At 37.3% G+C, this 14,425-nt stretch overlaps 1 protein-coding gene across 1 annotated transcript in view; it reads left to right on the forward strand.

Annotated features, from left to right (window-relative positions):
- ARMC3 (armadillo repeat containing 3) overlaps positions 1-14,150 on the forward strand; it is a 40,278-nt gene extending 26,128 nt beyond the window's left edge. The window contains exons 11-19 of the mRNA XM_037510706.2: positions 1,441-1,690; positions 2,007-2,143; positions 3,140-3,308; positions 5,543-5,643; positions 6,297-6,398; positions 7,092-7,196; positions 9,921-10,121; positions 11,567-11,729; positions 12,929-14,150. Coding sequence (XP_037366603.1) covers positions 1,441-1,690; positions 2,007-2,143; positions 3,140-3,308; positions 5,543-5,643; positions 6,297-6,398; positions 7,092-7,196; positions 9,921-10,121; positions 11,567-11,729; positions 12,929-13,138 — 1,438 coding nt within the window. The 3' untranslated portion in view covers positions 13,139-14,150. The remainder of the gene's footprint in view (positions 1-1,440; positions 1,691-2,006; positions 2,144-3,139; positions 3,309-5,542; positions 5,644-6,296; positions 6,399-7,091; positions 7,197-9,920; positions 10,122-11,566; positions 11,730-12,928) is intronic.
- The last annotated feature ends 275 nt before the right edge of the window (positions 14,151-14,425 follow it).

Consider the following 14,425-nt stretch of genomic DNA (forward strand, 5'->3'; position numbering starts at 1 on the left):
GAGAAAATTCAACTCTTGTCAACAAAAGGTGGGTGGAGAGAAGTGCCTGGAGACTGCAGCCAGGTGGGAGCTTGCAATGCACCCCTGTGCTCTAGCATTTGACGGGAAGCTCTGGGTGGGGAGGAACTGCTGATTAGTGTGGAGGTACACACTTAACTGCAGAAGGTTCCTGTTGAGATGACCCAGGCAGGCTGGATCCCGAGGAAAGAAGATAGAGTGGAGCAGAGCTGCCCCTTCCCAGCCCCTAGAAACTCAGAACATCATGCAAAGCAGGATAAATCATAAACCTCTAACATGTGAAGACTGAGCACAATACTATATGGAATTGGGTTAATAAGGAAATCTAAGCCAATTGAAATATACCTTGAGATAAATACAAATGAAAATTGGGACACAACCAACCACTACTTATGAGACAGAGCAAAATCAATACTAAGAGGGAAGTATAGAGCAATACAAGCCCACATCAAGAAAAAAAAAAGAGCTCAAATAAATAATCTCATCTCAAGGAGCTAGAAAAAGTTGAACAAATGAAACCAAAATCCAGTATAGTGGAGCAAATAATAAAAATTAGAGCAGAAGTAAATGAAATAGAAATCATACATATAGAGAGAGACAGACAGATTGTATAGGGTTTGGCATTATCTGCAGTTTCAGGCATCCACTGGGGGATCTTGAATCATATCCTTTGCAGATTAGAGGGGGGGATGGCTATACATAGGAGACTGCCTCGGTGTAACTGTCTACCCCACCTCTGCTACCCTCAGCAAGGACTGTGCCTTTGTCTCCATACCTGAAAAATGGATCTGACAATTTTTCCTAGCCCATAGGACCAAGGGATTAAGCATAAGTCCATTTCCAGTATTTAGTTCCAGTACTGGCCCACACAGGCCAGCTACCACCATCATCTGCTCATACTCAGGGAGCCATAAGGTAGAGATTTTCTTTGAGCCTGTCTCTATTTCTTCTATCATGTGAAATTATGGCCCTACTTTCCAGTTGGCAAGGGAGTATGAAATTCTCATTTTCAGGCCATCTTTCAGCTAGACAGTCAAATTGCAGTGCCTATAGAAGTAGAATTGGAGCAATAGCCTCAGGATACAATTGACAACCTAATTTGAAAAAGAGTAAGATGGGCTAAAAAATTTTAAATTTAGTTCTCTTGCACACGCATTCTATTTAAAATTTTTTTACAGTATATATTAATAGTTGTCTTTTAATAGAATTTTCTAGTTTTGTAAGTATCATTGATTTCACAAAAGAACAGTTATATTAGGGCTTCTAAGAAGAAGATACATTTTTCTATAAATGTCTCTCATAACTGACATTCTGGGTCCATGACATTGTGTATTTTATTTCTAAAATTAATTTATGCACTCATTTCTTTATAAACTTTGTCATATGCACCAAGATAGTTTCACTTCTCCTTCGTGTGCCCAGTGCTGTTGCAGAAGCTGATGGAATTGGCCCATTAATAAACATCCTAGCCAGTGAACGAGATGGAGCCATCACCAACGCGGCCACCGCTTTAACTAACATGGCCACGCAGGAGCCTCTGCGCGTGCACATGCAGACCCGGGGGATCATGCAGGCCCTCCTCGGCCCTCTGCATTCCGCCAACACCGTCGTGCAGAGCAAGGCGGCTCTGGCTGTCGCTGCCACAGCCTGCGACTTTGAGGCCCGGACAGAGGTGAGAGTTCTAGGCACATGGTTTCTCTCATGTTCCCAGGCCACACTTATTGGTGGACCACTTAGAAACAGTTTCAAGTGTTTGAACCAACCCGTCTTTTAAGTTTTTTAAGATTGGTGCAGCCTTTTACAAGACCAACTGGTGTTATCTTGCAAACAAGCGCCTACCCTGTAACCCTGCAATCCAGCAAGTCTCTTGCCGCTGTGTCTTTTTTCTCCATAGAAAAACCTTTTACGATCAAATAATGAGATAGTTTAAAGCACAAAGGTTTACATTCTGTACTCTTAATGCATCGCATTTTGGTGTCTACTTTCAGTTAAGAAATTTAGGGGGGCTGCAACCCCTGGTAGAACTCCTGCACTCTAATAATAATGAAGTCCGAAGGCACGCCAGTTGGGCTGTGATGGTCTGCGCAGGTGATGAATTGACAGCCACTGAATTTTTCCAGCTTGGGTGAGTGGGTGCTGTGTCAAGTTGCAGAATCAGATGAAGAAAAGACAATTAAGCATCAGGTGCTTCAAGCACAAGGAATTTCAAAACGGGTCAGCACCCGCTTTTGGGCTGTGTCACAGCACAGGTCTTCCCTCTAGGGACTGCCTAGGAGGCATGGAGTCCACCCTTTTCTCCCTCCCTCAGAGCTAAGCCACCACCTTTACAGAATCATCTTCAACATTTCCTTTTACACTTTTTTTTAGCTTCAAAACATTAGAAAAAATTTTGTTCAAAAATTGTTATTAAAAATATTGAAGTAACCTGGTTTATAATATTCTATATGTTCATTGTACAGCATTACAATTCCACATCTGTACATAGGATGTTATGTTCACCACCCAAAAACCAATTTCCATCCTCCAGCACACAGTTAACCCTTTTTAGCTGCTTTACCCACCCCTCCACATTTTCCATCTTGATTAATGCTTCTCTTTCACTTTCCTCTGCTATTGCTAAACACAATCCTCTTTAAAATGGATGATCCATGACTACCATCTCCAATTTTCTCCTCCCCCCCCAAATATTTTCATCAGAATTACTCATTTAACTTTCTTCCGAATTCCTTCTCATTCTCAACAGGAGATGAGTAGTTGAATTAGCAGGCCAATAAATATGGTTTCCGTACACAGGTTTACTCTATTTCTAACCATTTTTATTCTTTATATTATCATTTTAAGAACTGAAAAAGTTGGAATCTAAAACTACTTATGCTTTAAATAAAGAATTTTGTTTTCTGAAAACTAGTATAACTTACTATATGGCACTTGTCTTCCCCAAATTGAATGATGATTTGATTTCATGATTCTGTCAATATGAGTTTATCTAAAAGATTCAGAGATCGCTTGTAGACTTACCATCTCAGTCCTTCACTGAGAATTTTAGCTGGGTATATAAATGAGAATTCAATGTTGGGGTTGCTTGTATAAAGCGAATAATGCTGTTTGCTTTTATTGACAGGGCTTTAGATATCCTTGAAGAAATTAATCTTTCAGTAACTCGAAAAAATAAATTCAGTGAAGCAGCTTATAACAAATTGCTCAACAACAACCTGTCCCTGAAATATAGCCAGATGGGCTATTTGTCATCAAGTAATATAATTAGTGATGGATTTTATGATTATGGTCGGGTAAGTGGCAGCACCAAATTATATTTCAGTGTGTATGATAATAATTACTTCTTTTATCATGATGCCATTACATTGCAACTTTATAACCAGCTAACATAATTTATATTTTATAGACAGAAACCTGGGAATCAGAACATCCTTCATTTTGTCTGGCTATAACATTTTGCTTTTGTGTACAATTTAAACTACAATCTGTATTTATAATTAAGTCATCTTGCTAATGCTAATCTTAAGTGTCAGATAAAAAAGAAGAAGCATTTTCACTGTTAGTGTTCTCTTTCTTCTAGGTTTCAATTTTAGTGACAATAGAAGCATAAAGTTTTCATTTTATTAGCCAGAGTCTGATTGAAAATAACCAAATCACAAAAGAGTAATTACAAGCAAAACATGTTAATGCTGGATGAAGTTGTCTTTATCTTTAAAAACAACTGTACAAAAAAATAGTTATAAATATATGCTGATGGACACAGTATAGAAAGATACACTATATAACAATAAAGCATGAATGGGAGGATAAAAAAAGTAAATAAACAAATCACAATACTTGATTTTAAAATGTAATGTAAAAGAATATTATTTATGTAATCAAATTTTTAATTATGAATTTTTAAAAATGTATTGTAATTCAGTATTAACCTCAAGAGAAATTGGAAGCTAAAATTTAGAATCTTGAGAACATTTTCACATTACTGCTAAGACTGTATTCTACTTTTTCTGGAAACCAAAAACAGCAAGGAGAATGAGAAAAAATTTAAAAACCCACCAGTCCCATTTTAGGCAAAAACACTGTCTCCAAGAAAATTTAAGAGTTCAAAAGGATCCTCAGATCTGGGGGAAGCTATGCAAGAGGAAGAATGAAAAGGAAAAAATAAAGCAGAAGGGAACAAGGAATGGAATGGTGACATTCCATCAACCTACAGTTGATTCTTAAACAACATGGCAGTAAGATATGCTCACTGCTTAGTCAGAACTCCGGGCATAACTTAGTCAACCCTCTGTGTTTGTGGGTTATGGATGGGTTTATTTAACCAATCATCATTGGTGCTGAAAAATTTCATGAATACCAAGCCCCAAATGTATAATTCACAGCTAGAGAACAAAATCTGTCTGGACCTTGCTGTTCATACCTGTATTGTTCAATGAAAAATCTACTTCCTGATGTGATGGGTAAACTCAGAGGTGCTGTTTGTCAGGACCTGTGCAAGTACGGTGAGCAAGGCTGTCAAGAAAAGCCCTCTGAGAACAATTTGTTTAAAACAATCAGAGGAAACCAGACTATAAAAGAATTACATAGCTAAGCCGTATTTGTAGGAAAAACTTGATCATGGTGAAAGGATTAGAGATAGTTTGAATGATTAAAACAGCTGTGTTACTGAACCAGGGCTCACTGCTTGATATGCATAAAAGCTAATGCTATGGCACCATTTTTGGGGAAAAAAAAAGTTTTATTGCCAAGTCCATTGGCAAGAGGGTAAGAGTAAACCCTTACTCTCTGAGCAAAAACCTAGAGGAAGTGAGATACTTAGGCAGGGGGAAGAACCCTTAAAAGAGGGAACCACTAGTTCAGAAGACATAAGATATAAACATGGTTGAACTATTGAAGGCACAACAAATTCAGTGTACAGAGAGCTCAATAAACCAAAGGATAGAAGAGTAGAGATTCTATCAGAGAAGGCGGGTGAAATCAGATCATGTAAGTTTTGTAGAACATTGGAAGGATTTTGGCCTTTACTCTGAATGAAGTTGGAAACTATGGCAGAATGTCATCATCTATATTACTTTAAAAGTATCGGGACAAGTATCTTAGATGAAAGAGGGCTGCTCTTAATTGTAACTTCACTGGAAAAAGACCTCAGAATGCACTCTGGTCTAACCCTGTTAATCAGGTACAGGATGTTGCCTAGATGTATATAGATGGATTTGCAAACTAAACTGTTTTCATGTGTCAAGCTGGTAATTGTATGAAACAGATGAGTATCAGCAATAGAGGTTGTGGGAAAGTGGAGGAATATATCCTGCCCAAAGGCAAGAGTTCCACACATTTCAGGCTCCTATTCTGTGTGTGTGTGTGTGTGTGTGTGTGTGTGTGTGTGTGTCAGAGAGAGAGAGAGAGAGAGAGAGAGAAAGAAAGAAAACTTAAACAACACAAACAGTTGAAAACATACGCTGTCAATATTTATTTTTTAAAATATGCCCATGCAGATATTACTTATAAGTCCTTAAATTATCTACAGATAAATCGTGGCACCAAACTTTTGCCTTTGAAGGAACTCTGCTTGCAAGAACCAAGTGGTCTGCGTGCTATACTCTTAATTAACAGTAAACCTTCTGATGTGTGAGTCTTTGGAGGGAAGAGGGATGCAGGGAAGCTCGTAATTTTTTGTTTGTCCATCATCACGTGAAAAAAGATACCAGCATGGTATCTCCTTTTCCCTGAATATAGCACTACCATGAAAGTAAACACTGGTCTGTAAACCCATAGCCTGCCATGGTAGAGACTATAGCATAACTGCCACCATGATTTTTCTTTTGAGCCCATGTTACCAGTCAATTTCATATGTATTTCTGCAGTCAAGGCATCTTAACCCCTGGTAACATGATGTAAATGAAGAAAGTATAGACTGGAGCAAACTAAGGTGAATCATGTTTGCAAGTCTCCAGAACTATGCAGGTGTACAACTACTATTCAGTGTTTTTTCTTAATATAATATGAAATAGTTGAGCTAACAACAAAACAATGGTCACATATATCATTATATCTGCATAATATCCTTATGACATGTTTTATAAAAAATATTTCTTTTTTTTAAGCTCATAAAGAGCTATATAATATTCTTTGGGTCTTGTCATAACCACTCTTTTATACTTTCTAAATAAGTTATTATTATAAATAAGCTCAAAACATGATTTTAAAAGAATGTATTTTAGGTCAGAGCCAATACTGACGAATTATTCTAATCAAACAATTTCAAATATGTAAAATTCTAGTTCTCCACCTCCATCTAGTGAAGACAAATCATCAGACATTGGTGATGGACGACGTATTTCTTCTTCATCTTCTTTACGGAGAACAAGTAGAGAAAAGGCCATGTAAGAGAATGATAATATGTCTATACTCAAATATTTCTTAAATTTTGGAGTAAAATAGATTTTAGATTTTGACAACTTAATTCTTTTTTTAAAAAAAAAAGATTTATTTATTTATGCAGACAAGAACCGGGGTATAGGCCAGAGGTATGGGGGGGAGAGGATTCACCAGAGACAGAGTGGGGAGCAGAACAGGCAGACTGACTGAAATATACTTCTGAGGGGAGCAGCGGGCGAGGCAGGAGAGGTCTGCTGCGCCATGTCGGTCAGCTCCCTGACTGGGGATCGGACTCATGCTGCAGTGGCTGCGGGTAGCTTCATAGGTTGCTTCTTAACCCCTTGCACCACCAGGAAGGCCCCAACTTAATTCTTATTCTTCTAATAGTAATATAATTTCATAAATGCATTTAAAATCACTATGGAAAAACCTTTGAAACGGGAGTCAGAAAACCTAGCTTCACATTCTGTCTGCTGTGAACCTACAGTGAGACCCTGACAACAGCACCTAGTGTCCAGGAGCAGGCTTGGTATCCTCATCTGTAGATGGACTCCTGCCTGGAGCTCTGCTTCATAATGGTGAAAGGAATCAAAGCATATAAAGAAATTGTAAATGCATTGTAGATTATCAAATGACTTGTAAATGTTACACACTGTTATTTTTCATAATTGGTTGTATTTTCTTTTTCAAATGATAAGAAAAAGTAGTGCTGGATTTGGATCTCCCACAGAAGAGAAATCAGAACCTACTTCTGGACGAAATACAGCTCTTAGCAAAAGTGCCATCAAAGAAAGAGGATTAAGGTAAGAAATGTATTATTATAGTCTTCTTAATATAATCACATTAAGTTTTAGTTATGCAATAAAGTTGGTGAAAGGATGGTTAGCTTTTAAATAGGAAGATTTCCTTATGGTATCAGTATGTTGAACCAGGCAGGACTCACAAGATATAATTTAAAAGTAACTTTGTTTTGTCTCTCCCTGTCTCTCTAAACTTGAGGGAATTTCTTTCTTTTTTTAATGATTTATTTATGCATACAAGAACTGGGGTACAGGCCAGAGGTGTGGGGGAATGAGAGGATTCACTAGAGACAGAGTAGGGAGCAGAACAGGTGGACTGACTGAAATACACTGTTGAGGGGAGCATCAGGCGAGACAGGAGAGGTCTGCTGCGCCATGTGGGTCACCTCCCTGGCCATGGATCGAACCCATGCTGCAGTGACTGCGGACTGCTTCATAGTGCTGCATCTTAATCCCTTGCACCACCAGGGAGGCCCCCTGGAGGGAATTTCTTATCTTGCCTCTGGCTGAGAACTCAGGTCACTGCCATCTCTATAAAATCCTATAGTCACTTTAATTTAAAAACAGACTACAGAAACTGTAGTCTCAAGTCAGTCATTTTAAAGTCAGTAATGAACTTGAACTTGTCCTTCCCCATAGAGCTGAGCAGCACACACTGGAAGGCCTTCTGTTTCCTCACCCCCTACTAGACTTACTCACTGAATCTCCCTTCAGGAAGCAGCCAGAGGGAGAAAAGGGGATGATCACAGACAAAAATCCTTACTTGATTAGAACAATTATATGGTTTTATGCTTTTTAGGCCTGACATAAATATTCTTTCTACATCTGAATATCTTCTACGTTATCTTTTCACTCCCTTAGCAATATCTTTTTCAGAGCAAGCTTTTATCACATTTTTCTTTGATGAATTATTTTTTTTTGGCCATGTCTGAAAATTCTGTCTAGTCACATATTAAGAATTTCTCCTACATTTTCTTCTAGAAATCGGATATTTCTAGGAGTTATTTATTTATTTATTTTTAAAGATTTATTTATTTATACAAGTACTGGGTACAGTCAGAAGTGCGGGAGGCTGAGAGAATTCAGAACAGGCAGACTGACGAAATACACTGCTGAGGGGAGCAGCAGGCACGATCTGTCATACCATGTGGGACCTTTGCAGGCGGCCAAGAATCGAACTGGCGCTGCAGAGGCTGCAGGCAGCTTCACATCCCAGCGCTCAACCGCTGCGCCACCAGGAGAGTCCCTATTTCTAGGTTTTAAAGTACTAAGATGTATCATCAATTTTTTTCAATCCCCATACACATTGACAAAATGACATGAACTGACAAAAATTGTATTGTATATATTTAAAGTAAAAATTGATGATTTGACATACATATACATTGTAAAAGGAACTGGATGGGGATCCTAGGAATAAAGGAACAAAACAAAAGCAGGATGTCTTCTATGCCCTGCCAACCCCACAGAAAACCTGCTGCCTTCCCTAGCAAAGGAAGAAATATAGGTTGTCTTTTTGACATTAGACGATAACAGAGCCAGGGACAAGGGGATTAATTGCATCCCCCCTAACAATAAGTTGCTAGATTAAGTGAACATATTTCCTGCTAGGCCAGACACTCCTCTCCCTCCCTTATCCCAACCCCATTCCAGCCAAGAGCTACTCTGGCATTTAGGTGGCATAACAAGAGAAAACTAGACACTACAAGTTGTCCCCATGGGCTTTAGACTCACCGCATTTACCTAGATACCCAGCGGTAGGGTACAATATCAGGGGACCTTGCCCTAAGTGCCCAGCCTGAAACCTCCATGCATCTTTCACAGGCTGGGGGGATTCTATCAGAACAAGCTCTGACTTGGAAAGTCTCTTGGACTCTATAAACCTAATGCCCAATGCGACTGTATTTTGAGAATGGTATCTTTGGGAAGTGATTAGGACATGAGGGTAGAGCTCTCATAAATGGAAATAAGTCCTTATAAAAGAGATCCCTGGAAGCACACAAAAGACTGACTACGTATGAAACAAGATGATGATCCCTACCAGACACTGACTCTAATAGCCCCCTGATGGAAATGCTAACCTCTAGAAATGTGAGGAATAAGTCTGTGTTGTTCACACACCACCCAGTTAAGGAAGTTTGTTTTAGCAGCTGTAAAACACTAAGATATTGACCAAAATTAAGCTGAAAATTAAGCTACCTTTGGATCTATAATCCACAAAAGTAAAACCTGCAGGCTGAACATAAACAGAGTGACTGCTTATTAAGATAAGTAAACATACCCAGAGTTTCCTACCATAATAGATAACATGTCCAGGATACTATCTAAAAATCAGCCCTTATAGCATGAACAAGGTAAATCACAACATAAATGAAAATGGACAATCAGTTCATGTAAACACAGATAAACTGAATGTTGGAATTATCTGAGAAGAATTTTAAGGCTGTCATCACAACATGATTCAACAATCAAATACAAATTAAATTGAAATAACTGAAAAAGTAACAAAAATCACTTAGAAAGACACAAGTTAAAAAAGGAACAAATAATTATAGAATTGAAAATACAGAAACAAATCTCACTGTAGATTTTTACAGATTTAGAGTGGAAATGATTAAGTAGATTGGAGATGATAAAGGATAAAATTAGTGAATATGAAGAAACTTTGAGTTAAAAGCACAATTAGTATTTATTTTGTGATTTGATTGCTGCTATTTATTCTTAAAGAAAAGGCAAAGGAAAAAAAGAAGAAGAAAAACTGAAAGAGGATGAAGAAGGTACAGCAGTCCCCAAAATTACTGGAGAAGGAAGCCCTGTAAAAGAATGGCAGCCTCCCTGTGACCCTGACTTCTGTGTTTATGTGCATGAAGTGACCAAGTCAATTCTTCCCATAACCAATGTTAAGGAACAGGTTGAGACTCTTGCAAAGTAAGTTGTCTGCAAGTGCATATACATTTTAATTTTTGAAAATGTTCTTATTTTAGTGGTTTGCAATTTTTAGCAAATTTTCAGATAACTACACTGTAACAAACTTTATACCACTTCCATCTGACTCTGAAGCAGAAATATAATACATTGAAAAAAATTCTCAATTTGTATTTTAGATGCCACTAAGAAGAGGCTGAGAACTTTCCATGATAGGTGTAAGGGGTTAGGAATCACTAGAAATGGATGATAGCTTCATGACACACTGATGGGGGTAGGGGGAAGCCTCTGCTGCATGGTGTAACAGCTGCCATCTCTGTGGGGCCTTGTACTACTGCAAATAGCAGTGGGATCCTGTCAACAACCTGGATGTGACAGCTGCAAGAAACAGCCACTAGATTGTTGACTTCTCAGTCAGAAGTGGGAGAGAACATTTTTGGCTATTGAAGTTTTCCTGATGTCCTTGAGGAGTGATGACTCACCCCAGCAATCATTCAGCTCATTTCACCATGAGTCAAATTTCCTCAGGCTTTGTTCCTGCCAGAAACACTTTCCATCATTTCCAAATAATCACTGTATTTTACCCTGACCCCACACCAGGCGAGAGAGACAGAGATCTGCCCCCAAGCTTTTGGTTCCTCAGCACCATAGGCACGCTGACTGGGCGGAGCAGAGGGTCAGCGCAGCTGCCCTCTGCCCAACCTTTCTCTTGTTCATTTTCTCTCTCTTTTTAACATCACTTTTCTCACTTAGTTCCACATACAGTAAGTGGAAATTCTTTCTCTAAAATCTGCATCTCAGTCTTTGCCCCAAGAGTGTAGTAGCCTTAGTTGATAGGGTTTTTGCAAGTGTGTTGACTGACTTCTTGAGTGACAGCCTAATATTAGGAGAAACCCACAGGCCAAGTATATACCCCATCCCACACCCCATCTAAGTTACTTCTTTTTCCTTTTTTGCCTTTTTCTCTCTTCTCTAGCCTCAGTGTTACATAAATAGTATGTCTTTCTTTAAATTAAAAATAAGAGTTTAAAAGAAAAAAATCATATTTAAAAATTGCCTGTTCTGTCTCTGAGATTGAATTTCTGTAAAAAAAAGGACATGTTAGTTCAATGCATTGGACTTTATATTTAAACATTTAAAAAATACTTTTAAAGGATAATATAACATTTTACAAATGCTTTGATACATCTTTAGTGTGATATTGGTTTCTATCTTGCAAATATTTGGAAAGTTAACATTCATTTCTTTGTGTTGAATGGAATTGTTAGAATTTCATTTTTGTATATGATAGTTTGACCATAATAAGCATATGTTAACCTACTCATAGTAAACATGTTTTAAAAAGTAAAGAAGTCAGGAAATATAGTTTTTATTAATAAAATTATATTCGAGGCCTCTAAAGTGAGATGTTAAACATAATTAATTTGATCTCAATGTAATTAACACAGGTATGTGGCAGAAAAAATGGGTGGTACAATTTCAAAAGAGAAACTTAATGACTTCAACTGGGAACTTCATATAAGTGAACTAAAATTTCAACTTAAATCCAATGTTATACCAATTGGACTCATCAAGAAAGGAATCTTCTACCATCGAGCTTTGCTTTTCAAGGTATTTAGGATGTTTTTCATTGTTTGTCATTATGAAAATGTTAACTGTTATCTTTATCAAAATGGAGTAAACCAGATGCTAATATTTTATTGGATGATATTAACCCTATCATTTAGATGTACCTATACTGACATACATACACACATGCATATATATATATACACACACACATATATATTCACTAAACTACTAGCTTATTCATTCAATATTTGTCATTTATAGGTCAAGACATATCTATAGGTCAGACCACAAACCATCATGTATGTGTCTTTGCATTTAATGCTAAAATCTGAAAAGCCACTGAAAGCACTAATATAATTTTGAAAGATCTATCAGGTACAGAATGGAGAATGATTCAAGACTGGTTATAAAGGTCACTGGAGCAAGAAGCATAAGCATAACCTGTACCAAAGGCAGGACTGTGAGGATATGGACGAGGTGGTGAATTTAGAGGGGAGTTTAGAAGATAAAACTTGGTGACTGCCTAGGTGTGGTGTGAGAGATTGTATGAGAACAAAATAATTTCAGTTCATCTGGGTAAGGCAACTGGTACTGATGCCACCATTCATTTAGAGGGGCACTAGAGGAGTATCAGGCTTAAGAGAGGGGGTGATCTGTTGTTTCATCATATCCAGTATCTAACATAAAATGGAACTGAAACAACGCTTTCTGAGACAACTGCCAAGGAACATAAGCAACCCCTAAAGAGATGGCAGCAGACAGCCCAAGAAGGGTGACTCTGCTCTTCCTATTCTGCTGCACCCATTGTATCAAACAGAATAAATCAACCAGATATAGGTCCTGACCAGTCTTTCCCTCCATTCAGTCCTACTTCATATCACCCATAAAGAGCAGCCTAGAAGCATGGAATGGTTGATAGATGTGCTAGTGCCTCATGACTGTGCAGCAACTTTTTTCCAATGAAATTATCAATCTTGCACTAATGCAATGCAGTGTAACTGCCTGAAAAAATGTCATTTCTTAGCAGGACTACAGATTTGGAGTCTACAGAATCTTGAGAACTTCATATATTTTATTTGCTCCTATCACAATATCCCACATTTTTTCAGCCTTCCTTCTAAGCACTTCTTTGTAAGAGTTGCCTGTTTCACCTCACCCAAGATGGACCTTAACAAAGGATTTTTTTTTTCATCCCTCTCCCTCTTCACCCTTGGTTGATCTCATGTTTTCTCCCACAGGCTCTGGCTGATAAAATTGGCATAGGTTGCTCTCTGGTTCGAGGGGAGTATGGCAGAGCCTGGAATGAAGTTAAGCTCATGAATGAATCTCGGAAAGGAGTAATTGGGGGTGTCCCACCCCTTAAGGAATATATAGTTGACCTCATGTTTTCTCCAGGTGGACTGATGAAGTTAAAAAGTAGAGAGGCAGAATTTTACAGATATTTCTAAACTATCAAATGAACACAAAAGGAATTCAAACAAGAAATTAATTTATATGCTTTCTATGAAGTTCACCAATTGACTTAATTTTTTTTTTTAAATGCAAGTATTCAAAATGTTGTCTTTGGGTAGAAATGAGGACACTTGCATTGAACTTAGTTGTACTTCTGATTGCAGGCTTTTAGCAAAAGTTCTTTCTGATTAGGTCACATTATACTCACTGTACCTTAAGTAAAGCTTATTATTGTCAAAATTAATCCACCAAACTGTTTCCTAAGGAGCATCTCTGCCCTTGAGGAGCCATGCATAAAATCACCCAGTTGCTGTTCCCAGGACAAATCTGTGGCCCCATAACTGTGACTCATTATGCCCAGAATGCCTCAGGAACACTTGGTTAGATAGAGTCAAAGTTTTTTTAATGACTTCCATCACATTGTCTTATATTCATAAAGACTGTCGATAGTTTGAATACTTATAGATCTACTTTAACATATAAATTCCTAAGAAAATTCCTAAGAATTTTTGGTTCATGTTTCTTAAAATTTATCACTTAGAACAAATTTAATATATTTCACTGAACTAAAAATATTTCTAAAAGCTTTTTCCATAAGCTGTCTTTGTCTTATCTATATTGACTTTGGAACTATACCTTCAATTGAATACAATTCTGATTTTTGTTTTAACAAAATTTAATGGTCAGTCACAAAAAATATTAAATTCATAAAATTAAAAATTATTTTTCGGAAAAATTTGAAATATAGAGATAGAGTGATTCTTTGCTGAGCAATAGTTTTCAGCGCAAAGCAGGGAGCAAACTCACATTTCAAATGGTAAAAAATAAGTACTGGGATATGTTTCATGAATATGAAGTATGCTAATCAGACTTTAAACCTAAAGTTACCTGTGTAATCATTTTACTAGAAGTTAGTTTAATTTTAGAAATTAAGGCTAAGATTATTCTATATGAATCGATGTGCAAATTCAAAGAATGTGTAATTATTTCAGAATAAAGTTCTTTATATCAAATAGTGTGGAAATTTATTTATCATGAATTAGCCTGTTTAAGCATTTTCAAGTCTGGTTTGATCCAGAAGGCATTTTAAGTGGATTACTAAGACATATAAGATGTAACAAGAATAAAAAAAAAAATAGTAGGCAGAAATGTGATAAAGAAAGGCTAGGAATAAGCTTAGAATTCAACAAGGGAAGAAGGGAAGGAATAAGCCTAGAATTCGAATACATCCATGAAAATCCTATGATTTGTCAGAGGTGAGTAAAAATTTGACACTAAACTCT

Source organism: Talpa occidentalis, unplaced genomic scaffold (genome assembly GCF_014898055.3).
Source record: "Talpa occidentalis isolate TD23 unplaced genomic scaffold, MPIMG_talOcc4v2.1 talOcc4.14, whole genome shotgun sequence".
Lineage (NCBI taxonomy): Eukaryota > Metazoa > Chordata > Mammalia > Eulipotyphla > Talpidae > Talpa > Talpa occidentalis.